At 33.1% G+C, this 25,113-nt stretch overlaps 6 protein-coding genes across 6 annotated transcripts; 5 read left to right on the top strand and 1 right to left on the bottom strand.

Annotated features, from left to right (window-relative positions):
* Positions 1-712: 712 nt before the first annotated feature.
* Positions 713-3,513, top strand: LOC107001938 (probable protein phosphatase 2C 25). Its single transcript, XM_015199890.2, has 4 exons — positions 713-1,447; positions 2,009-2,373; positions 2,635-2,850; positions 2,921-3,513. Exons 1-4 carry the CDS (start codon positions 1,144-1,146, stop codon positions 3,344-3,346), a joined length of 1,311 nt encoding a protein of 436 aa, XP_015055376.1. The 5' UTR covers positions 713-1,143; the 3' UTR covers positions 3,347-3,513.
* Positions 3,514-7,415: 3,902 nt separating this feature from the next.
* LOC107001885 (probable protein phosphatase 2C 43) lies at positions 7,416-9,731 on the top strand. Its single transcript, XM_015199838.2, has 4 exons — positions 7,416-8,022; positions 8,280-8,644; positions 8,847-9,059; positions 9,130-9,731. The coding sequence occupies exons 1-4, from the start codon at positions 7,728-7,730 to the stop codon at positions 9,505-9,507; spliced, it is 1,251 nt and encodes a 416-aa protein (XP_015055324.1). The 5' UTR covers positions 7,416-7,727; the 3' UTR covers positions 9,508-9,731.
* An 817-nt stretch (positions 9,732-10,548) lies between these two features.
* LOC107001886 (probable protein phosphatase 2C 43) lies at positions 10,549-12,311 on the top strand. Its single transcript, XM_015199839.2, has 4 exons — positions 10,549-11,029; positions 11,135-11,505; positions 11,575-11,811; positions 11,888-12,311. The coding sequence occupies exons 1-4, from the start codon at positions 10,747-10,749 to the stop codon at positions 12,167-12,169; spliced, it is 1,173 nt and encodes a 390-aa protein (XP_015055325.1). The 5' UTR covers positions 10,549-10,746; the 3' UTR covers positions 12,170-12,311.
* A 1,856-nt stretch (positions 12,312-14,167) lies between these two features.
* On the bottom strand, positions 14,168-16,632 carry LOC107002511. Its single transcript, XM_015200563.2, has one exon. It carries the CDS (start codon positions 16,317-16,319, stop codon positions 14,412-14,414), a length of 1,908 nt encoding a protein of 635 aa, XP_015056049.1. The 5' UTR covers positions 16,320-16,632; the 3' UTR covers positions 14,168-14,411.
* Positions 16,633-18,260: 1,628 nt separating this feature from the next.
* On the top strand, positions 18,261-19,544 carry LOC107001888 (late embryogenesis abundant protein 46-like). Its single transcript, XM_015199841.2, has 2 exons — positions 18,261-18,389; positions 18,826-19,544. The coding sequence occupies exons 1-2, from the start codon at positions 18,303-18,305 to the stop codon at positions 19,462-19,464; spliced, it is 726 nt and encodes a 241-aa protein (XP_015055327.1). The 5' UTR covers positions 18,261-18,302; the 3' UTR covers positions 19,465-19,544.
* Positions 19,545-22,243: 2,699 nt separating this feature from the next.
* On the top strand, positions 22,244-23,293 carry LOC107001737 (protein LE25). The gene is made up of 2 exons (XM_015199712.1): positions 22,244-22,389; positions 22,936-23,293. Exons 1-2 carry the CDS (start codon positions 22,315-22,317, stop codon positions 23,125-23,127), a joined length of 267 nt encoding a protein of 88 aa, XP_015055198.1. The 5' UTR covers positions 22,244-22,314; the 3' UTR covers positions 23,128-23,293.
* Positions 23,294-25,113: the final 1,820 nt, after the last annotated feature.

Raw genomic sequence — 25,113 nt, 5'->3', positions numbered from 1 at the left:
TTTCTTAAGGGATATGTCAAAATCTTAAACGACATATCAAAATTAATGCGAATAACCCAATTTAACTGACTCATATAGTATAAGATGGTTTTCTCTCACTGAGTCATAAACAACAACATAGTGAGTGTAATCTCACAAGCGGAATTTGGAAAAGAGATGTGATTTACTATATGCCTTTGGCTAAAGTAAAACATATCAAAGTCAAGTGAGAGCAGTAGCAACAACAAAAAATATGATAACTAAAGCAAAAGAATCAGCAGGTAATACCAACCAAGTTTATACTAATCTGTTACAAAAGTTGATGGGATTCAGGTCTTTTGAGAATCCATTAATTCATCGACAATGGGAATCCTGCTTGGCCTTCTCTCCTATGCCAAATTTGCATGTTCGCTCAAGTCTTTACTGCACACTAGGTTTCATACAAAGGACTTGGGCCAGTTGAAGTACTTTTTGGGAGTAGAAGTGAACAAAAGCAAGATGGAAATTTTTCTGTCTCAGATAAAGTATTTAAGCTTCTTGACTTCGACAACACAAAATAATTATTTCAAAAAGAAAGATCTTTATTGAATTGTGATCAATTTTAAAGGAAATAAGTTACTGATCTTAACAGAATCTGATCATCCCTAACTAACTTTACCACCTATCTCTTCAACAAAACCTTCTATATATCTCTTCAAGAATCGCTTATTTACTGTCGCAATTCTCTCTCAATAACTGCATTCAGTTCAAAGAGAAAGATCTCTTCTCCTCCTTCATTTTCAAGCTACATTGATCATTTATTAGTCAGCTGCAGTTCTTCTACTTCGTTTTGATATCTCTGTTGTGTTTTCTTTCAACCCATTAATGGTGTTGATGTGAGAACAGTGGATTCTTTTTGTTTCTGGGCATTTCTGATTTCTGGGTGTAGTGTTGATTGATATTCACGAACTTGTACTCTGTTTGTGTGTGTCAGTTGGGTTCTTTCTTGGTTTTTTTTTTATCCAGATTGAAGTTTTAGTGTTGTTTGTTCGGAATTCAGGGAAATTGAATTTGGGTTTTTCTGCTAGTGTTGAAATATTGGAGTTTTGGGGTACATTTCTACATTTTCGATCAGCTATTAGCTATACATTTTATAGTATTTTGAGTTTAAGAAGGAAATGAAAGATGGTTTCTTGGCTGGATAGGACTGTAGCAGCTTTTTGCCGACCTTTAGGTCGATATGTCGGTTTGAGCAGCAGTGAAGATGGTGTTCTGGGAGGTGAAGATTACCCATTGCTATGGCATAGAGACCTTGAGAAACATTCATGTGGGGAGTTCTCTTTTGCTATGGTACAGTCTAATGAAGTATGTGAAGATTATGGCCACGTTGAACCAGGTCGTGAAGGTACCTTTGTTGGGGTTTATGACGGCCATGGTGGCCTTGATGCTTCAAGATTTGCCTGTGATAACCTTAGCCGCCATTTAATAAGTGAGATCAACTTTCTCTATATCCTTGCTTTTCTATTTATTTATTGTCAAAATAAAATACTTGTTGCAGTCTTTTAACAATGGAATTTATGGTGTTTTTTCCTTTGCATTGTAAATTTATGGTATTATGCTTTTTTTATCGGACACCTTCCGAAGTAGGGGTATGGTATGTGTACACACTACTCTCCCAGACCCCCTTGTGGTATATTGTTGTTGTTGTGCTGTAAATTTTATTGCCTCATAACACCAATTTATGATTTCAAGTTTTGGTAGAAATGATATTCATAGTGTTATGTGCAGAGTTGCAGCATTTTTCCATTCTGTTTATGCTCTATTGCATGTTGTAGCAGTGTTAGTAAATTTTTCTCTTAGTGTGTCTATAAGTAATTGTATAGTAAAAGGTTTTGCAGTTATCGCGCAGCTTCGGCTTTTTTCTCCTTTATTTGTTGCTGTAGTACTGGTTTATGTTTCTTCTTCAGAGTGACAAACAGCAACATTAATTATCTTTTTGGTAGTCTTGAGAATTTTCAGGCTAAGCAGCTAAACACGCATTTTTTTACAGCGCTTGCTCGAGAAAAGGAAACAATAGATGAAGAAGTCCTTAATAATGCCTTTGCTGCAACTGAAGACGGCTTCCTTTCTATTGTGGAAAGGGAATTTCATGATGATCCAACAATTGCGACAACGGGGTGCTGCTGTCTGGTTGGAGTTATCTGGAGAAGGACATTATATGTTGCTAACCTGGGGGACTCTAGAGCAGTATTAGGTCATATAGGAAGATTCAATCGGATTGTTGCTAAGCAATTGACTAATGATCATAATGTCAGGATCAAGGAGGTCAAGGATGAACTGAGAGCTCTGTACCCAGATGATCCAGACATTGTGGGTCGTGTCGGAAGAACATGGCGTGTTAAAGGCATTATACAGGTTTGTTTTTAAATACTTATATTCAACACAAACTTATATGTTCTGATATCTCTTAATTCTAGTTTCTTGTCACATTTGGTGTCTTCATCCAAGAATAACACATTTTTAACCTCAAATATGCTTTTTGACACCTAAACTGACCTAAACAAAAATTGATTTGTCAACTTGAGAAGTAATCTGCCATTATATCTGTTAAGTACATCCAAATAGAACTATATCTGCCTCGGCCTTTCCTTTTATGTTTGTTTCTGCATCTTTTAGGTAACTAGAGCAATTGGCGATGCATCTCTGAAGAAGCCAGAATTTGCTCATGGTGTAATGGAACCTTTTATGGGGCCAGTAGTAAGAGCTGATCCATCTGTCTCTTCAAGAAAGTTACAACCATGCGATAGATTTGTTATATTTGCTTCTGATGGGCTGTGGGATCTCTTAAGCAATGAAAAGGCTGTACGAATTGTGCATGCCTACCCTAGACAGGTATCTGACATTTATTTGATAAAATGTCATGTTTGTATGGTTAAAACTTATTTTGTTTATCCAATATCAGGGCATAGCTAGAAGACTTGTTCTATCAGCCCTGAATGTGGCTGCACGTGCAAGAAAGTTGAAGTGCGATGACCTTATGAATTATGACAAAGGTGTCAGGAGGGCCTTTCATGATGATATAACAGTCATAGTCATCTTTATAGATCACGAGAAGCTGAATGACGAATTAACTGTACCTGGCATGTCAGTTCGAGGATTTGTAGACACTCATCGACCATCAGATTTTAATATTGAGCATGAGGTTGCTACAGAGACCGAACACACAGAGATTGAAGCTACAGGGACCGAACGCTCAGAGACCGAACCCACAGAGACTGAAACCACAGGGAGTGAACCCACAAGGACCGAACGCTCAGAGACTGAACTCACAGATACTGAAGCCACAGAGACCGAACCCACAAAGACTGAACTCACAGTGACAGTATAACAAGTTGTTTGCACTTGATCTCCCATTTTTGCCTTGTTTTACCAATTAACATTTTGATATACAGTCCAGATGAACAAGCAAGACTATTAGGTTACCCATATGCCACCACCATCCAAATTGTTGAATGTACAAAGACATGCTGAGGAAACTACCTGTTATTGTTTGTTTACCACAATACATTCTGTTTCAAGATTTGTACATTCTTGCCTTTTCAAGATTTCTTGCTTGTTCTAAAAAAATGTTATTTTCTAGTCTATAACTATGCTGTGATGGGATTTAACTGCTAATATCTGGCCATTGGGCTACATCTAGTCCAATTTTAAACGGAAAAAAAAATTGGTCTACATAAATCTTGTCTAAAAATTTTACCAAAGTGTTTAAGAATTAAGATGGCATTAGTTATTTGTCTAAATTCTACTATTATTAGTTTAACTAGTCCTTGGAAACGTGTGTTGCACGTTTATTAAATACTAGTTCTAGAAACGTGCGTTGCACGTTTGTTCCCTATTACAATATAAAATTTATTGCCAGTATAAAATCCTCACTAGTAAATTTAAAATTAATATCCCAATAGTTTAGACATAAAAAAATCTGAATAATAGGTAATAATAAAAAAAAAAAGCAATAACAACTAATTTTTAATTATGAAATATTAATATGAATGTCTCCGAATATTCTCTATGATGTATATATAGTTAATCCTTCACTACATACATCATAATAATGAATATAACTTTTACACTCTTAACTTTTCCCATAATCAATCTCCCATGTTAATGCAATTATGGTATAACAACCTTTTGTATGCCTCTATCAATATTATATGTGGAGGCATAGGAACTCTTATTGTGCACACTTGAACATACTTATTGAAAGAATAAGAAATCACTCTTCTCTTGTCATTGTCTTTTCATAACTAAAAGTCTAAGACATTGTGTTTGATTGTAAAGAAAGAGAGTGTTGAGATGAAAATGATTATCAGAATGGTTTTTTTCATCTGTCAATTTATAGTGAAATTCTTGATTATCAATCACACTAATGGAAATACTAAGTTTACTTGAAAACAGAGTTAAGTAGAAAAAAGAACCATGAAGCAAAGTTAAATAGACGGATCTAAAAGGAATTTCATTTTAAGCTAAAAAACAACATGACACACAACAACTCAGGAAAAAAGTTATGTTGTTGATTGAAAAAGTGAATTCTCTACAAGAAATCATCAAGTTCAAACATACAATGGCAACCATCATTTTCTTATGTCATCACTAATGAGATCACTTCTGCAGCACCATATGCAACAAAGCCTAATTAGGAAAGTACAATTATCCTCTAGGCATCGTAGTCACACGGGAGGAAAAAAGACTCAATTTTTTTTCCAATATATTTGCTTAGGAAATAAATAAAAAAAAACAAAGAAAGAAAGTAGAGAACTATGTACCTGTCCTTACAACTTTGTTTCCAAATAACAAATCATTTGGACGCATCCTTCATCTGGTTAGCAATTCATGCTTCGTTTGCTCAGCCATTTTAAAATCCTTGCGACAAATATTTGGAAACCTCTTGATGCCATTTAAAAGTACTTCAAGCGCACTTTTTGACAGTCATAGTAACATGAGAGAAAAATAAAAATAAGTTAACGTGATATAGTCCGAAAAAGGAAAAATAAATTTAGAAACCATAGAAAAGAAAATGGGATAAAAATATACCAGTTCTTGAAGTGAACCGTTTCCACAAGTAGAAGATTTTGCGTTTGAACCAGTATATGAATCCTAATTACTAAGAAGATCTATCTCGGACTTTCGATTTCTAAGTAGATGTATAGTCGCACAGGAGATTGAAAGGTCATAACTTCTGGGAATTTGAAAGATGAACAGCTAATTAAATGTATATGATTATTAGCATTAGTATAATGATTTATTAATATGATAGCATTATTATTTAATAACTTATTAATTAATGTTTTTATTTTTTTTTAGTTGAAGGGTGAAATGGTAATTCAACTTTTAAGTTTTGAGCTTCATGCTTATAATAATATATGATTATTGGATTATTATATAGAAAATGCTCAAATAATAATATTTACTTTATCATTTACATCATATTCATTAAATAAAATCCATAACATTTAAATGTTAAATTTGTAATAATTCAGATAATATTACATGTAATAATATGAATATGTCGATATAACATATCCTCAATAATCTCTCATTACACACTTTACACGTAGATCACATATCCAATTTGAAAACAAAAAAAGAAAATTTTAAGAATAAAAATAAAAATCACTTACAAAGAAACCATGAAATAATACCAAAATTTGAATTCTTGGAACATTTTCAAACATCTTCCGGAGATATGTATCCTTTATCTACATCAATTAAAATAAAAACTAAAAAAATATAAAAACTATCGGTGTATAAGAGAGTATATATGTTTATTTTATTCTAATCCATACATAGTGATAAAAAATTTTAGAACCCTTCCAAACATTCACTTTCTGTCTATCAATATTATCACATGATGACGTTTGTGATCCAAATGCAACACTAATGGTACCATCCCCAATACAATGATACTTTTTTTCTTCTGTACCTAGAAGATCTACTGTAAAGTTACCAAAAAAAAGTAAAAATAAAGAAACAAAAATGATAAAAGAAAAATGAGAAAATAGTTCTTAATCGGAGAAAAGCTGGCATACATTGGAGTAAAATGTTTAAATGAGATTTACAAATTTGGTGTTCGTTAATGTGACTTTAAATAAGGGATTTTAGGTAAGGGAAGTTGAAGAGAATCAAATTATTAAAGCTAAGAAGTTGAAGAGAATGAAATTATTTAAGTTAAGAAGTTGAAGAGAATGAAATTATTAAAGATATATAATTTAACCTAAAAAAAACTTATCACATCCATACTTAATTGTGGGAGTATCCTTGATTTTTATCAATTATAATGGAAGGCAATTGAAGCATTGGCGCATTGGCGCAAAGAAGAGTGTATAGGCTTTAATTATAATTGTTAGCATTATTGTAGAATTTATTATTATTATTATTATTATTATTATGAAAAGGGTAAAATATTTTTTTTAAAAAAAGGATAAAATAATAATCCAACTTTTAATTGAGTTCTTCCAATTTTTAACAACTAACGAAAAAATATCATAAACATAATTTTTGCATAATTAAAATAATATTTTATTTTAGAAGAAAATTTTGATTCATATATTTCCCATGTCATATTGAACTAAGTTGTTAAAACGATTATTTTAAAGTATAATTATTTTTTATGTTATTAAAACGTCACATGTCATTTAAGTACTTAAACTCCTAGATATACAGCTAATGTATTGTAAATTAATGTTAAATGATGCCTTTTTTTTAAAGGATACAAACTTATTTTGTATTTATTAATAAACTGTTGGTTTTTTTGTAATCATCATCCACGAAGAAATTTATCAGTCACCGAATATCATTCACCAGTATTTCTATATTTAATTTATTTGACTAATTTAATACAAGATATTCATCTACTATTGATATATAATTAAATTTAGTTTAGGAGTAAAATGGTAATCCAACTTTACACTTTGAAGCTTCTCACATTTAATAATATATGATATGATGATATGATATGATGATAATGATATACACATTGTTTTATCAATTCTAATTTTTCAAATTATTTCATTATGAGAATTATGATTAAAAAGCAATATCAATGTGCTCATTTATCAAGAAAATAATAATTTACATTATTAAAGGGCTTAATGACTTAAATTCTACCATAAGGTAATTAAAATATTTATATTTAATTAAATAATTAATTAAATTTTAATTTACTAAAAAGACAAAATGATAATTCAACTTTTTTACTTTGAGCGTCCACTTATAATAATTTATGATAATGCTTGATACGGAAAAGAATGATTATCTTTTAATTAGAAATATTTATCTCAATTTCTTTAGTTAATTATATGAGATATGATCACTTTGTCAGTTACTGATCATCCCTAACTAACTTTACCATCTATATATCTCTTCAAGAATCGCTTATTTTCTGTTGCAATTCTCTCTCAATAACTGCATTCAGTTCAAGAGAAAGATCTCTTCATTTTTCAAGCTACATTGATCATTTCTTAGTCAGTTGCACTTCTTCTACTTCGTTTTGGTATCTCTGTTGTGTTTTCTTTCAACCCTTTATGGTGTTGATGTGAAAACAGAGGTGGGGTTGTTGAATTTTCTGTTTCTGTGCATTTCTGGTTTCTGGGTGTAGCGTTGATTCTTTTTTTTCTTTTTTTTGATCGAGATTGAAGTTTCAGTGTTGGGATTCAGGGCAATTGAATTTGGGTTTTTCTGCTAGTGTTGAAATATTGGAGTTTTGGGGAAGGATGTTTCGTTGGCTGAAAAGGATTGTATCAGTTTGTTGCCGACCTTTAAGTCGATATGTCGGTTTGAGCAGCGGTGTTGTGGTAGGTGAAGATTACCCAGTTCTATGGCATAGAGACCTTATGAAACATTCATGTGGGGAGTTCTCTTTTGCTATGGCACAGGCTAATCAAGTATGTCTAGATTATGGTCACGTTGAACAAGGTCGTGAAGGTACCTTTGTTGGAGTTTATGATGGCCATAGTCGCCTTGATGCTTCAAGATTTGCCTGTGATAACCTTAGCCGCCATTTAATAAGTGAGATCAACTTTCTCTATTTCCTTGCTTTTATTGCCTCATAACAGCAATTTATGATTTCAAGTTTTGGTACAAATGATATTCATAGTTATTATGTGACACAGTTGCAGCATTTTTCCATTCTGTTTATGCTCTATTGCATGTTATATCGTAAGGGTTTTGCAGTTTTCTTGCAGCTTCGGCTTTATTTGTAGCTGTAGTACTAGTTTATGTGAGATTTTTCAGGCTAAAGCAACTAAACACACATTTTTTTACAGCGCTTGCTCGAGAAAATGGAACAATAGATGAAGAAGTCCTTAATAATGCCTTTGCTGCAACTGAAGATGGCTTCCTTTCCATTGTGGAAAGGGAATTTCATGGTGATCCAGGAATTGCGTCAACAGGGTGCTGCTGTCTGGTTGGTGTTATCTGGAAAAGGAGATTATATGTTGCTAACCTGGGGGACTCTAGAGCAGTATTAGGTCATATAGGAAGATTCAACAGGATTCTTGCTGAGCAATTGACTAATGATCATCATGTCAGGATCAAGGAGGTCAGGGATGAACTGAGAGCTCTGCACCCAGACAATCCAAACATTATGTCTCGTGTCAGAGGAACATGGCATGTTAACGGCATTAAACAGGTTTGCTTTCAAATACTAATATTGAACACGAACTTATGTTATGATCTATTGTTTCCATCATAGTCCTTAATGTTATCCGAAGATTAGTGAGCTTAAACTAAATTTGCATAGAATTTATCAGGCTCTTAATTCTAGTTTCAGTAGCTTTATCCAAGTAGAACTATATCTATCTCGGCCTTTTAATATATGTGTTTCCCTTTAGGTAACTAGAGCAATTGGAGATGCATTTCTGAAGAAGCCAGAATTTGCTCTTGGTGCTGAACCTCTTACGGGGGCAGTAATTAGAGCTGATCCATCTGTATCTTCAAGAAACTTACAACCATGCGATAGATTTGTTATATTTGCTTCTGCTGGGCTGTGGGATCTCTTAAGCAACGAAGAGGCTGTACAAATTGTGCATACCTACCCTAGAGAGGTATCTGCCATTTGTTTGATCAAAATGTCATGTTTGTATGGTTAAACTTATTTTGTTTATACAATATCAGGGCATAGCTAGAAGACTTGTTCTATTAGCCATGAATGTGGCGGCACGTGCAAGAAAGAAGTACTATGACCTTATGAATCATGACAAACATGTCAGGAGGGCCTTGCATGATGATATAACAGTCGTGGTCATCTTTATAGATCACGAGAAGCTGAATGACGAATTAACTGTGCCTGGAATGTCAGTTCAAGGATTTGTAGACACTCATCGACCATCACATTTCAATATTGAGCAAGAGGTTGCTACAGAGTCTGGAGTCACAGAGACCGAACCCACAGAAACCGAAAGCTCAGAGACCGAACACACAGAGATCGTACCCACAGAGACCGAAAGCTCAGAGACCGAATCCACAGAGACCGAACTCACTGAGACGGTATAACAAGTTGTTTGCACTTGTTCTTTTCTAGGGAAGCCTGGATCTCCCATTTTGATATACAGTCCAGATGAACAGCAAGACTATTAGGTATACAAATGGTCATGGGCAAATTTTTGATTGTACAAAGACATGCTGAGGAAATTACCTCCTATTGTAAGGCCATAAAAGTTGGCACTGTGATCGAAAAAAGAAATACATTCTGTATACAGATTCTTGTCTTTCGAAGATTTCTTGCTTGTTCTAAAAATTGTCTCTCTCTATATATATCTCTCTTGCACACACAAACACGCAGAGCTAGGGGAGTGCAAGGGTAGAGTTTCATCTTAACCTCTTTGTCGGGAAAATTACATCAAATTATTTTTATGTGTATATCGTAAATGTTATAGAACCCATTTGGTGTCTTCATGTGTTTTACTAAATCCTCTTCTGAAGGTGCTAATAATGCGGTTGAGAGGCTACAAAATCATAAATTTACTATTAAATGATTTTTCAATATCTTAAATGACATGTCAAAGTTAATGTGAATAACCCAATTCATCGCTTGTGTCGATGAGTGTAATTTCACAAGCGAAATTTGGAGATGATTGTGAGTGCATGGCTTTTACCCTACCTTGTAGGGAAAAGAGAGGCCATTTCCTTGGCCCTCGACTCAAGTAAAACATATCACAATCAACAACAAATAATATGATAACTAACGCAAAAGAATCATTAGGTGATAATAACTGAGTTAATACAAAAGTTGATGGTCTTTTGAGAATCGATGGCCTTCTCTCTTATGCGAAATTTACATGTTCTGTAAGCATTTGAACTTAACAAAATAAACACCTATGGTTTCATTGTTAACAGAACTCGTCAATGGCAGAAAACTTTAGAGTAGTAACTCAGAGAGAAGAAAGGGAATCAAATATTTCTTATCCAGCTCATCACTTAGTCAGTTACTGATCTTAACAGAATCTGATCATCCCTAACTGACTCTTCAATAAAAAAAAACTTCTATATATATCTTCAATTCTCTCTCAATAACTGCATTCATCTCAAAGAGAATGATCTCTTCTCCTACTTCATTTTTGAAGCTACATTGATCATTTCTTAGTCAGTTGCACTTGTTCTACTTCGATTGGGTTATCTCTGTTGAATTTTCTGTTTCTGGGCATTTCTAGTTTCTGGGTACTTCTACTCTGTTTTAGTGCTGTTTGTTGGGAAATTGAATTTGGGTGTTTCTGCATTTTGAGTTTAAGAAGGATGTATCGTTGGGTGGAAAGGATTGTATTAGCTTGTTGCGAGCCTTTAAGTCGAAGTCTCCCTTCGAGCAGGGGTGAAGATTACCCATCTCTATGGTCTAAAGACCTTGAGAAACATTCATGTGGGAAGTTCTCTTTTGCTACGGTATCTGGTAATCCAGTATGTGAAGATTATGGCCTCGTTGAACCAGGTCGTCAAGGTACCTTTGTTGGGATTTATGATGGCCATGGTGGCCCTCAAGCTTCAAGATTTGCCTGTGATAACCTTAGCCGCCATTTAATAAGTGAGAGATCAACTTCCTTTATTTCCTTGTTAATATAACAAACTCTGTTTAGGGTTTTAGTTTCTTCTTCAGAATGACTAAACAAACACACTTGTTTTTTTACAGGGCTTGCTCAAGAAAGGCGAACGATAGATGAAGAAGTACTTACTAATGCCTTTGCTGCAACTGAACAAGCCTTCCTTGATCTTGTGAGGGAGAGATTTGACGATGACCCATTGATTGCATCAAAGGGGTCCTGCTGTCTGGTTGGTGTTATCTGGAATGGGACATTATATGTTGCTAACCTTGGGGACTCTAGAGCAGTATTAGGTCATGATCATATAGAAAGACCCAATAGAATTGTTGCTGTGCAATTGACTAATGATCATAATGTCAGTAACGTCGCCATCAGGAATGAACTGACTGCTTTGCACCCAGACGATCCAAACATTGTTGTTTATGAAAGAAATGCATGGCGTGTTAGAGGCATTATACAGGTTTGCTTTTAAAATACACACAAACTTGCTGTGTTCATGATGCTGATTAATTTCCCTTTATGTTTTTAGGTAACTAGAGCACTTGGAGATGCATATCTGAAGGACAACGACTTTGCTCTTAGTACAAGTTACCCAAAATTCCACCTTAAAGTACCGATTACGCGACCAGTAGTAAGAGATGATCCAGAAATATCTTCAAGAAACTTACAACCAGTTGATAGATTTGTTATCTTTGCTTCTGATGGACTGTGGGAACTCTTAACCAATGAAAAGGCTGTAGAAATTGTGAACACCTACCCTAAAAAGGTATCTGTTATTCCCCCACTGGGTTTTAATTGATCAAGATTTATGTTTTAAACCTATTTTGTTTATCCAATATCAGGGGATAGCTAGAAGACTACTTGTATCAGCCCTGGATGAAGCGGCAAGAGTTAGAAAAATAAAGTATGATGAACTTAAGAAGGTTGGCAGAAATGAGAGGAGGAACTTTCATGATGATTTAACAGTGGTGGTCCTGTTTATAGATCACAACATGCTGAACAGAAGATTATCTGTGCCTGGAATGTCAGTTCGAGGATTCGTTAACGCTGCTCCTCAACGATCAACATTCAATATTGCTCAGCAACAGCCTGGTAATGAGGAAGAACTCGGTGACATGCCATAACAAGTTGTTCTTTTCTAGGGTAGTGACACTTCATGTGCCAAGTTTTGATATGATACAGTCTACACTCTATAGTTCGTTTACCACAATGTAAGGCCATAAATACATTCTGTTTCAAGATATATACATGCTTGCATTTTGAAGATTTCTTGCTTGTTCTAAAAATTGCTATTTTCTAGTCTCTAACTATGATGTGATGGGATTTAACTGCTAGTATCTGGCCATTGGGCTAAATACACTAGCGGAGAAACCATGATGAAAATATGCAGAAAATAAACAATAGCAACAGCAAATAATATGATAAGTAAAGCAACAGAATCAGTGGGTAATAATGCTAACTGAGTCGTTAAAGCAAAGGTTATTTTATCAAATAAGTATACTGTTTCTCTGGGTACAATCCACTAATAATTCAATATCCATCAATAGAATCTGCTATACAGCTTGACATAAGCTCTAGTCCCAAACATATAATATTCTTAAAAAGCAAAAAACAATTTTGTTACAGAAGCACCAAGTTTGTACTAATCTGTCACAGAAGTTGATGGGATTCCCCTTTTGAAGATTATCATGTGTCAAGCAAGCTTCATGAACAGCTTCGCCAGAGTCACTTTTCAGGAGACTTGCGTCTTCACGTTACTAAGCATGGCATCTGGGATATCTCTCCATCTCTTTGTTTAGTAATCAGTTGTAACTTGACTTAACCGAGAAAATTCCATCGATTTTGATGGTCTGAGAAAAGAGCATTTATGAATTCCCGATCCTGAATGTTCCTCCTTGGATGCAGATTCCAGTGGTATCCAGTAAAGCAGATTGCCAGGGTGCACTCTTTATTGTTCACCAGCTCATATAGATCTTGATAGAGTTCCTTAAGAGGGTCTATTTCTCCATCCATTTATCCTGACATAGTCTTGTTTTCAACCCAATACCCACCCTAATTTTCGACCATAATCTTCCCACAGATAATTTGTTCCCCCACTGCCAGCACTTGATCGGATACGATCTTCTATATGCACCAATGATTTACCATTCTATTCTATGTGTGGCTACAATACTAGTAGTCTAAAACTACTACTACGTCAACAACAATGTCAGTCCCAAACAAGTTGGAGTCGGCTATAGGTATCTTTACTGTTTCGTTTAAGCTCAACTCAAGCAATTAGTATTCAATACTTGGCTCTCACTACTTTTTTTCACTGTTTCTCCCAGGCATTATTAAACCTATATCACAAAAAAACAAAAGATCTCTTGTTATGTACCCTTAAGTTCTTTATCCGTAATCCTCTATTTTCTTAGACTTGGTTACATCTGCTCACTTGATCAAATGTATCCTCCTCTTCTTTGCGCACTTACACCATCCGTTCTCTACTTAGTTCCAGAAACAGCGATGAAGTCTAAGAAGTTATGGCATTCCAGCTCAAATATGGAGAAAACATATAAAACCACTCACAACTAAAGCTAATATGACAGGACTGGAGTAAAGAGGGATTAAATTATATCAAGTAACAAAAGGCTTCTATCTACATCAAAAAAATCTTAAATCTTTTATGTGGTCGCCAAGTTTGAAATTGAGACGCAATTGATCCATTGATTGAATAAACAGCCTCTAGTTAGGATCTGAGTCTCTGACTAAGATTTATGTCCCCTTCCTTGTGTACTTTATTTTACTAAAGATAAAATAGTCCACCCCAAAAAAAATAGTTATAGCTGGCTTTGTAGTTCAGATTCATTTTGACACATAAAAAAATTAAACCCAAAATAAAAAGGCAATATAAATATCTTCAAATTTATATTTATAAAGACACTTCCATGTGACATCAACAAAAAAGGGAAAAGGGAAATAGAGGAAGGGAGTGTGTGAACTGTGCATGTGTATATATGTATGTGTTATGTACTTATACACATGTATGGGCATATGGAGATACATCTTCTTCTCGTTAAAATTCATACAAAAGACAAGCTTTTTTAAGATAATATTACTCTAAATGATGTTAGATGTCAGGATCCAAAAATAAGAAGACTTTATTTAAACAAGATATATCAGATATAAAAAAAATCTTTTGTTCCATTACATAAAGAAAAAGACTGGGAAGATCCAAACAAAATTCCTCAACAACCAGATCATCTAAATTACATGCTAGTACATTCAAAAAAAAAACTGCAAATACTTTGATAACTCATACCATGTTAAAATATAGAAAGCACAAAGACACACAAATTTTAAACCAAGAAAAGAAGTCATTGATGCTTAGTTGCATGTGTAAACTCCACTTGAATACCTGTGATCAACCTCATAAAAATCAGTCTTGCCCTCTAAAGCCGGCTGCAGAGAAATGCCAGACAAAGATCTAGTTCCTTGGGACGAAAACTTTACATAACCAAAAAGCTCTAGCTCTACCACATCATCATCATCATTAATATCAATGGGGAACCTCGCCTTCAATTTGCCAGGATGACCCTTGAGCGGAATCTCATCAACATGCCATTTCAGTTCTCTCTCAGAGCGGTTCAACACAGCTTTAGGTGAAACTTTCAATAATGTTGGGTCCACTGGCAATTTCAGGACAAAGGTCACATCGGTTAATGGAACTGGAATATCAGGATTTGCAACGTACTGCAGCATTACAGAAAGGAATGACCCGCTAAGACGCTTAACAAGTCGAATCCTCAAAGGCAACGGAGTTAAACGCGGTAGCAAACTGTACTTAATAATTGGTATAGGCTCATTTGATGGTGCTGTCTTCACATGAAACAGACCATTCCCAAGGCTGCTCACACGAGAATTTTGCATGACAAACCTTTTAACAGCAGCAGTGTCTTCAACCTTGAAAGAAAACTCAGTTTCCTTATCATCGGAAGACTTTGGCGGCAGGGTTCTTAAGTAAACAATGCCCATCAAACCAACTCTAGCAAGCAATGATTCTCTGAACTCGGCACTGATCTCCTCGGTAATAAACATTTCTGGACCATTCATTTTCTTCACCAAAATATCCTCAAGATTCTTCCCAGCACCCTCAGCAGTGGCTCCAGCTGCAGCTTTTGGTGGTTCACTGGTCGCCAGTAATTCAAGCCCACCAAGTCCTTGATCTTTCTTCACCTTTTTCGTACCCACATACTCAGAAGCATCTAAACCACCACCCCAGGCATCATTGATGCCTTCAAAATCTTCTCGTAGTGTTGATCCTTCATTACTAAACTCTATCCCTCCATACTCTCCTTCAAACCCTTCCACACCGATGTGAGTTGACTGGCTAGCTGCAGCAGGTGGCAGGGTAGTCACGTCAAGCCCTGCCAATGCCTTTGCGACATCTGAACTCTCATTAGCCTTGTCCTTCTTAAAACCACCCATCAAGGACTCCGGCTGATTAATCTTATCACTTGCTGCAAATGGATCCTGCTCCACCTCAATCTCCTCAATTTTCTCCTCCTCCTTTTCTCCACCCGTAATCGCCAATGTCGCTGCCACTTCATCTCCCGCCTCCAACGTTTCCTGAGGCAACTCAAACAACGCTTTCGAGAATGTCTCCAATCCACCTTCTTGTTCCAATGAATGTGCCTCCACATTCACCCAACTATCACCTCCCCTAATCTTATTCTCTGTATGAACAGCCGAATGCACCATCTTTGCTATACTCTCCCCGTGCATAGACGCCAACATAGCTGCCAACCTAATATTACTCACCCCTCTCAACACAATATCCAACGCCATATAAATCTCCGCGTATTTCTTAGCTAACTTCTCCGGTGTCACATCTACACCACGACATGCAGTAACCACCACAGAAACAGCTTGATTCACAATACTAATACACTCAAACACATTATTAACAACCATATCCTTATCATTATCATCAGCAGTAGTAATAGCAAGCACATAAATCGAGTTCACAAGACGATACACAACCCGATACCTCGATTCCACCCCAACAATAACTTGACCCGAAGAAGCAGCAAGTGGGTCATCACCAAGTGACATAGTAGGATCGGAAGGATATGAGTCAGCGGTAGGTTGTTGTGGTTGTTTGGAAAATGCAAGACGCGTCTGGCGAAAAGCTGAAAGTGCCATTAGGGCTCGAGATGGTGGAAACCATTCACGGGTTTGGAGTAAGATATCAGGTCCATTAGTGGGTTGCAGAGAAAGTGCCAAACAAGACATTTTTTGGGTCGATCTTTACCAGATCTTTGCTAAATTTTGCACACAAAGTCTTGCTTAAAGCTAACAATTTCTGTATCTGAAGTGTGGATTCAAACTAGATCATGCTTATACGAGCAGATTGGAAGAGAGATTACTTACTTGGGAACTGTGCAGAGAATTTTGGCTGAGCTCCTCTCAATTGCAGAGATCGGAGAGAGATAGTACTATGACCGGAGCAAATGTTGACGGGATTTGGAAGGAGGAGATCATCAGTTTCGGAGCAATTGCTAAATGGGTCGGGTTGCTGAGATCCAATGTAGTGGGCAAAAATCAAAATTGCCCTTCTATGGATTAATAAATTTTAAAAAAATAAGGCACTCCATTAATTTATTTCTAAAATTTAATTTAATAATATATTGGAATTTTATGAATCATTCAATAAAGTTTAAAAATTAAATTATCAGAGTATCACTTCTTTGAACTCTAGGAAGTATATGATGTTGGAGTAACTTTCTATTTAAAAATGAATAGTTTTTTCAATATATTTAATTTAAAATAATTTATAAATTCTAATTGTCAACTCAATAATTGATATTTCAATGGAATGACAATGATCTCCTCGTGAGTAGATAAAGATTCGATCAAGTATAATTAAGTTAAGTAATATTTAATGGCTTTATAGATTCATGTTACGTGTATTATATAATAACTTATAATTAAGATCTATTTAAATTATATACTCATAATTATTATAAAAACAACAGAAATCATCAAATTTTTTTATTTATTAAAACTATAAAATAAAACATTTAAGTGTGCAACATAAAAATTAGACAAGCAGCAATATGCGGACTTTTCGAATTTTTCATCTGCAAAATCTTGTACTTAAATTGGATTTTTCAAATTAATACTATTTTTGAAGAACTCGACACTTCTGAAGAATTTAGTGAAATATATTTTTATAATTATTTGAAAATCTTCACATAAGTTTTTTAAAAAAAGAAAATCTATTATCACGTTCTTTAGTTGAATTTTTATTTATAACGCAATTATATTTTTAAGTTTGATTTATTTTTTGAGATTGCTTCAGAATTTCGAGAAAACAAGTGTGAAATTACTCCCAAAGAAGTTTGGCGGTAAAAGTCAGGAGATTCGCTTATTTCTGTCAATCTTATTTATTTTTTTTTGAAAATATTAATTTGGGTACACTTAATTGTTTTATTTATTTTATTTGATAATTTTAAAAAAGAAAAAAATTGACAGCTTTATTGTTTGATAGTTTTAAAAAGTAAAAAAGTTGACGGTTTTATTGTTTTATTATTATAATGAGTATATAATTTAAATGAATTTCAATCATAAATTATTTTATAATACACAATGTCATAAATATATAAGATCATGAAACACTACTTGACTTAATATTACTTGACCGGATCTTTATTACTAGTGAGAATACGCAACAAATCGCGTAAAATTCACTTAATTATTAGCTTTAGTACTAATTAATCACACTATAAAACAAACATGACCATTTGATTTAAAATGTGTTCCAACTTATTTACGACCATAAAACTTAAAAAATGTAAGCTAGACAACTTCCTATAGATTAAAACTAATTGTAATGTTAAATACTTGTAGTTAACATAATATCATCCATAATAATATTTTATTATAAACTGAATCAAGTAATAATGGACTAGGCAAACCAAATCCTCACAGCTTAAGCCGCAAGCAATTTTTATCATTTTGACAATTTTAAAAACGTGTTTGAATCTCATGCATCCAACCCTTATATGTATCCACGTATCACTTTAATTCCACGTGGCATCACCCCATGTTCTTCTTAAATCATGCCAAACAATGAACAATTTTATCCTGTGCGTTATTTATAATCAATAAACTTTATGTATTATAGTCCCATCGAATCATATTTTCTAAACAAATCAGACCTAATTAATCAATCCACATAACCAAAAAAAAAAATAAAGAAGAAATAATTTGAAGATGGAAGCAGCAAAGCAAACAGCAGCTAATGTTGCCGCTTCAGCTAAGTCTGGCATGGAGAAAACAAAGGCAGTTGTTACAGAGAAGGTCTTTTCTACCCTTTTTTTTAAAAAATTGAAGTAACCTTTGTAAACTCTACGTAAGGGTATATATAGTTTGTTTAGTTACTTTTTTGGTCATTAGTGAAAAAAAACATACATTCCCTCTCTTTCATTTATATAGCATTTTTTCGTTTTTTGAAAGTGAAACAGTTCAATTTTCATCGAATATTTGTGTATGAAGTGTTCATTTTTTTTTTGAAATGAGTATATTTTTTAATTATAATAATTAATAACGTAAAATGTTAATTTAAAATGTTAAAATATAGATGAAATGTGAAATGTGTTGCATAAAATGAGATGGATAAAGTGAGGAGGGAGTTTTATAGAATCAGCTTAATTCACACAGAAAATGACTCTATATACTCCTGATTTGTTGCAACTCATATGTTATAATAGATTTGATTGAAATTTTGTTTGAACAGGCGGAGAAACTGACGACAAGTGACCCAGTGCAAAGACAAATGGCAACAGAGAAGAAGGAGCAGAGAATCCATCAAGCGGAGATGGATAAGCTGGCGGCGAAGGAGCAGAACGCAGCCTCGAGACAAGCGGCTGCCGCTGGAGGAACTACTGCTTATACTGCTACTGGTGGTGGCATCACCGGAACACATGGCACGACTACAGGTCACACTGGTCTCGGTCACACCACTGGTACCTATGGTACTACCGCGAGTCATACTGGTCTCGGTCACTCCACTGGTACACATGTCCCTACCGCGGGTCATACTGGTCTCGGTCACACCACTGGTACACATGTCCCTACCGCGAGTCACACTGGTCTCGGCCCCACCACTGGGACACATGGCCCTACCGCGGGTCATACTGATCTCGGTCACACCCCGGATCATACTGGTCTCGGTCACACTACTGGGACACCTGGCACTACGCCAGGGCATGCTACTGGTGTGATGCCAGGAGGCCTGGCAGCGGAGCACTCAACCGGGACCACAACGGGCCTCGCAGGGAGCGATTATCTACCAGGGACCACCGCAGGAAGCGGAAGAGCTACGGTTCAAGGCCCTAATACTGGTGGGCTTCATGGTTCTGATTCTGCCTTTTAATTAGCTAGCTAGAAAGTTGTTCCTTTTGTGTCAGTTGTAAAATCTGTACTTCGGAAGTTATGTAGAATTTTTAGCCAAACTAAGCCATTATATAAAATAATTTATTAAAGTAATACATTTTTTTAAAATTTTACAAAACTAATATAAACGTATTTCACGGTAACGTTTTAGAGTATATTTAATTTTTTAAAAACTAACAGCATTAGGTTGATATATATTACTGTAAGTAACATTTTACTCCTAAAATGTTATTTTCAGTAACGTTTTACTTCTAAAACGTTACTGTGAGTAACGTTTTAGGAGTAAAACGTTACTGTGAGTAACATATATCAATCTGACGCCATCAACTTTTAAAAAATAAAATATATTCTAAAACATTACTGTGGAATACGTTTATACTAGTTTTGTAAAATTTTAGAAAAACATATTATTTTGGTAAATGGCTTTATATAATAGCTTAGTTTGGTTAAAACATCAGTTATGTAAACCGTGTAGCCTGTGTTTTTTCCTTGTTTCTCAGAGTTTTTGAGTAATGTACATCATCCCATCAGGTCATCTTTATATTAACATTTCAAATTTCATACTATAATTAAGAAACAGTCTCAAAATCAAATAAATTACAATTTGAATAAAATTCATCATTGTTGTAATAAAAACATGCAATTTAAAGTAATTTTCAACATGTATATACAATTGTATGTGGATTTTTCTTCGTATCAGGAGGTAACAACTTATATAACAAAAAATTTGAAGAACGTTTTATTTTTAATTGCGCCTAACGTAATTTTTTGACTACCTTGATAAATACTTGGTACGATCCCTAAAAAGGAGACTACTTAGGTTTTTACCTAATTATATAAAACTTTGAACTATATTTATGTGCGTAGAATATAATTTGTTGATTACTTTTCAAATATACTTTGTTCAATCGCTAACAAGGAGACTACTAATTATTATTGAATTCGGAGTCTTAATAGGGTATTGAATATTAACAAAAATTTAAAATAATATATAAAAATTTATATTAACTTTAACGGTAAATTAACGGTAAAATTTTGATTTTTCTCCGCCTAAAAAAGTAAAATCGCTGCTACTACACGATATTGTAAAATGTTTTTTAAAAAAATAATTTTCATTTTTTAAAAAAATTATATAAAACCGCTGCCTGTGATTTTTTTGAAATTTTTTTTTATAGAAAAAATCATATTTTATAAAATCGCTGCAATAGCAATGATTTTGTTTTTTTCGACCGAAAAAATCACTATTATTCTAAAAATTTTATATAAAAATTTTATCATTTTGATTAATATAAAATTTTATATATCATCTTAAAATTTTTATTAATATTTTATATACTATCAAACTCAATTATTATTATTATTTATTATTATTATTATTATTATTATTATCAAGAGAGAAAGACAAGCAGGTGACGGGTCTTTTCCGTAGGATGAGTAGTATTATACCAACTAATTAGGTTAAGATTCATTTAGATGCTTCGGAGCATATCATTGTCACTCATATAGGCCCAATTTTCTACTCTTCTTTAATGATTATTTATAGATATTATCTTTGACTTTAAAAAGAAAAGTTCGATTTATTATTTTATTTCTATTCTGATTCTGATTTTCAATGTTAAAAGTCTATTTAATTTCCCCAATTATCAAATACTTTTGTCTATTAATAGCGCATATTTTCTTCCGTATGAGTGAGTTCTATATATTTGTTAGGGAAAATGCACAAGTACCCCCTCAACCTATGCCCGAAATCCCAGAGACACACTTATACTATACTAAGGTCCTATTACCCCCTGAACTTATTTTATAAGTAATTTTCTACCCCTTTTTAGCCTACGTGGCACTAGTTTGAAAAAAAAGTCAACCATCGTTGGGCCCACAAGATAGTGCCACGTAGGTCGAAAAGGGGTAAAATATTATTAATCAAATAAGTTCAGGAGGGTAATAGGATCTTAGTATAGTATAAGTGTGTCTCTGAGATTTCGGGCATAGGTACTTGGGCATTATCCCTATTTGTTATGTAATATAGGTCTCTATATCAATTTTAAAGATGTTGAAAATACTATTTATCTATATATATATATTAAAAATTGACTTATAATATTACATAAATTTTAACGAAAAACGTATAATTTAACAGAACACCTTATCAAAAGCTTTGCTTTAACTCAACAAGTAATAGAGAGCAAAGATAATTTTAACGAAAAACGTATAATTTAACAGAACACCTTATCAAAAGCTTTGCTTTAACTCAACAAGTAATAGAGAGCAAAGATAAGTGCATCATCACTATACTCAAATAGACTACAGTTACAGCAATAATCGAATATTTCAATAGTAAAGTGAATTTTCTTTAGTAACTCTATTATTCCATATTCAATAGTAAAATAACTATATCGACGATCAATTCTCTTGTTTCTCATTTTTATGCAAATAAAAAAAATATATTTCCAATTTTAGTCTGTCCAGCAAACACAGAAATTACTCTGCATTTTTTTTTCTAAAAAAAAGTAATCATTATTTATATTACATAATAAAAGACATAGAGTTCAAAGTCATCTTTGCATGGACTAGCTAGTTGATACAAATCCAAAAAAGGAGTTAACATGTCTATCTATTCAATTACTAAAAACAAAACGTGTCAAGACCTCAAAGTTTCTACATCTCATGACTCGCCACGTGTACATTTATAAATATTTACGTGGCATCACTAGGTTACCCATCCAACTCCTATATAAACTTTGTTTCGTAATTTTCATAATAAAACGAAATTACAAAAGACTCTAGAAAGAAGAAAACGAATTATACTGATTAAGTGAAGAAAAACAGAAAAATGCAGACAGGAAAGGACGCAGCATCTGCAGCCAAAGCTGGCATGGAGAAAACCAAAGCCAATGTTCAAGAGAAGGTTTACAATTCCTTACCTTTAATAGATTTTTTTTCATAATTGTTTATGTACTAAGTTGAGTTGAATTTGAAGTTAATAAATGAGGTTTAATTACTCGTTTAAAAATTATTTTGGTCAAATTAAATTTAAATGTATATAAACTTGATTTTTAATTTAACATCAGTTGATAATCATGATTTTAACATTTTGAGTGTACAGAAGTAGGTATTTGAATATGTGAACTTTATTATACTCCTATTTTAGGTACAAGATCGAATAAGTGGACACATTTGTCCTACATAATAGCCTATATGGCATATTGATGTCTTGTGTGGCGTCTGTTCTATATGTATTATGTCATGTATGATATTTTTACTCATTTAATTTTATGTGTCTAATCGTCCATTTGCGCAGTTTAATGGTCCATTTGCGCACTTTTAAGTGTACACTCAAATTGTCTGTTAAGTTAAGGTCATTTTTACGTATTATGTTTAAATTTTATTGATTTTCATTTTCGTAAAATTATATTGATTTTAATTTCGATAATAGTTAATTCTATTTGTGTAGGCGGAGAGGATGACGACGAGGGATCCGTTGAAGAAAGAGATGGCGACGGAGAAGAAAGAGGATAGGGTTGCAGCGGCGGAGATGGGTAAGAGAGATGCAAAAGCACAACATGCAGCTGAAAAACAAGGAGCTGCTACAACTGGAACTGGAACTACTGGTTATGGTGCCACTGGCAATCATACAACTTTCTAGAAGAAAAGGAGGAGAAATGAAGCTAGTTGCTTTTAATTTTCATGTTTTCTTTTTTTTTTGTTTTGTTATTAGGGAAGTGATATGATAACACACTTTTGTGTGGGTGTTGGCTTTTAAGATTTGACACCAAATTAAATAAAATAAATAAAGTGGTACTCTTCCTATAGTTGTTTTGTTTCACGGCAGTTCACTTCTGGATAGGTACGTTTACGTATCGTGGTGGCGTGTTGGCTCCATAGTTTTATAAAGAAGTACGTTTTAGCCTTTCATATTTGAGGGGTTCTATTTTTAATAATAAATAGAAATTATTATCTTTAAACAAATATGGAAAAAAAAGATGTGTTTTAATCTGAGGGGTTACATTTTTAATAATAATATTTTAACAAATATGGAACACTAATTCTTAAAAGAAATGACAATTATTAGGAGAAATTTAATTTATTTGGAGTACTATATTTTATGAAAAATAATTTAACAGAAAAAATTACTAATAATTTAAGTTTATCTGTTTGATTTTTACTTTAAAAGCACTAATATGCTTCAAGTCAAATTACTTCAGGTACTAATATGCTTTAAGCCAACAGAAATTTAAAATTTGAAGAATTAGATAAACAGGTTGAAAGGAATAATTTAAGTTTACCTCTTTAGGTACTAATATGTTTTAAATCATTTTTACTTTAGGTACTAATATGCTTTACTTTAGGTACTAATATGCTTTAAGCCGCTCCTGCTCCTGCGTGTAGAATTTAAAATTTGAAGAATTAGTAAATCACGCACAGAATTTTTTATAAGGAATTTAAAATTTAAAGAATTTTTGTAAGGAATTTAAAATTTGAAGAATTAGTAAATCACCCATTTTTTATAAGGAATTCAAAATTTGAAGAATTAGATAAACAGGTTGAAGGGGTTGTTTGTATTTATTTCACGTACCTAAAAAAATATTTTTAATATGTAACTTTTTGTCTTGGTATAATTTTTTGCCGCTGCTTATGTACTGTATATATGAAAAAATAATATATAAGATTAAATGCAGGGTTAGATTAGTGGATATTTAATTTAAAAATATGGAAGAGCGTGTGATTTATCAATGTGGTGTTTATGAATTTATAAGTGTACAAAGATTGATGAATTTTTTATTGTTTTTCATAAATTTCTAGGGCTCTAGCTTAAATTAATGAAAAAAATTGTCATTTAAGAAATTTAAATGGCATATGACAGTTTCAAACAAAAATTTATTTAACAAGTCCCCTGTAAAATTTTATAAATATCATATTTGGGACCTTAGAAGTTGAATAATACTACTTTCTCCATTTCCAAGTTAGTGTTTATTCTAAAACTAAAATTGAAAATAGAAAATCAATATGGCTTTTCCACTATATTCTTATATGATAATATGATAGAGATCTCATATTACATTTATTAATTTTAGTTAACAATGAAGATGATTTTTGATTGTAATTAGAAATCATTTTATTATATTATACCTTAATTAAAATAATCATTATCTTTTCATATACATTATTCAAAACATTGTCATTTTTTTATTTTATCTCCTTGGAATTTGTTGCTCATTGGCCATTGCCATGACTTTTATTCAAGGAAAAATTACTAAAATACACTACTTTAATTTATCTAATTTCATTAATTCCCTACTGATGTATTAAATTACAAAAATCCCTTTTTTTATCCCAAATGATACTAATTAAATTTTATACATTAAATTTCATGTCCAACACATAAAAAGATACTCAAATTCACAATTTAAATTAGATACTTAAATTTTTATATACTTATCAATATTTCATATAAATATGATACTTAAATAACAGATGTATGACAGTATGATACACATATACTATTATTTGATACCTTAATATATACGAAATATAAGTAAAAATAAAACAAAGAATCATTCTATCATGATCACCAAAAAATGATACTTAATAAAATTAATTGAACATACTAACAAATATATTCAAAAATCAT

The sequence above is a fragment of the Solanum pennellii genome, chromosome 10 (genome assembly GCF_001406875.1).
Source record: "Solanum pennellii chromosome 10, SPENNV200".
Classification (NCBI taxonomy): Eukaryota; Viridiplantae; Streptophyta; class Magnoliopsida; order Solanales; family Solanaceae; genus Solanum; species Solanum pennellii.
The sequence above is the reverse complement of the archived record's forward strand: the minus strand, read 5'-3'. Positions and strand labels throughout refer to the sequence as shown.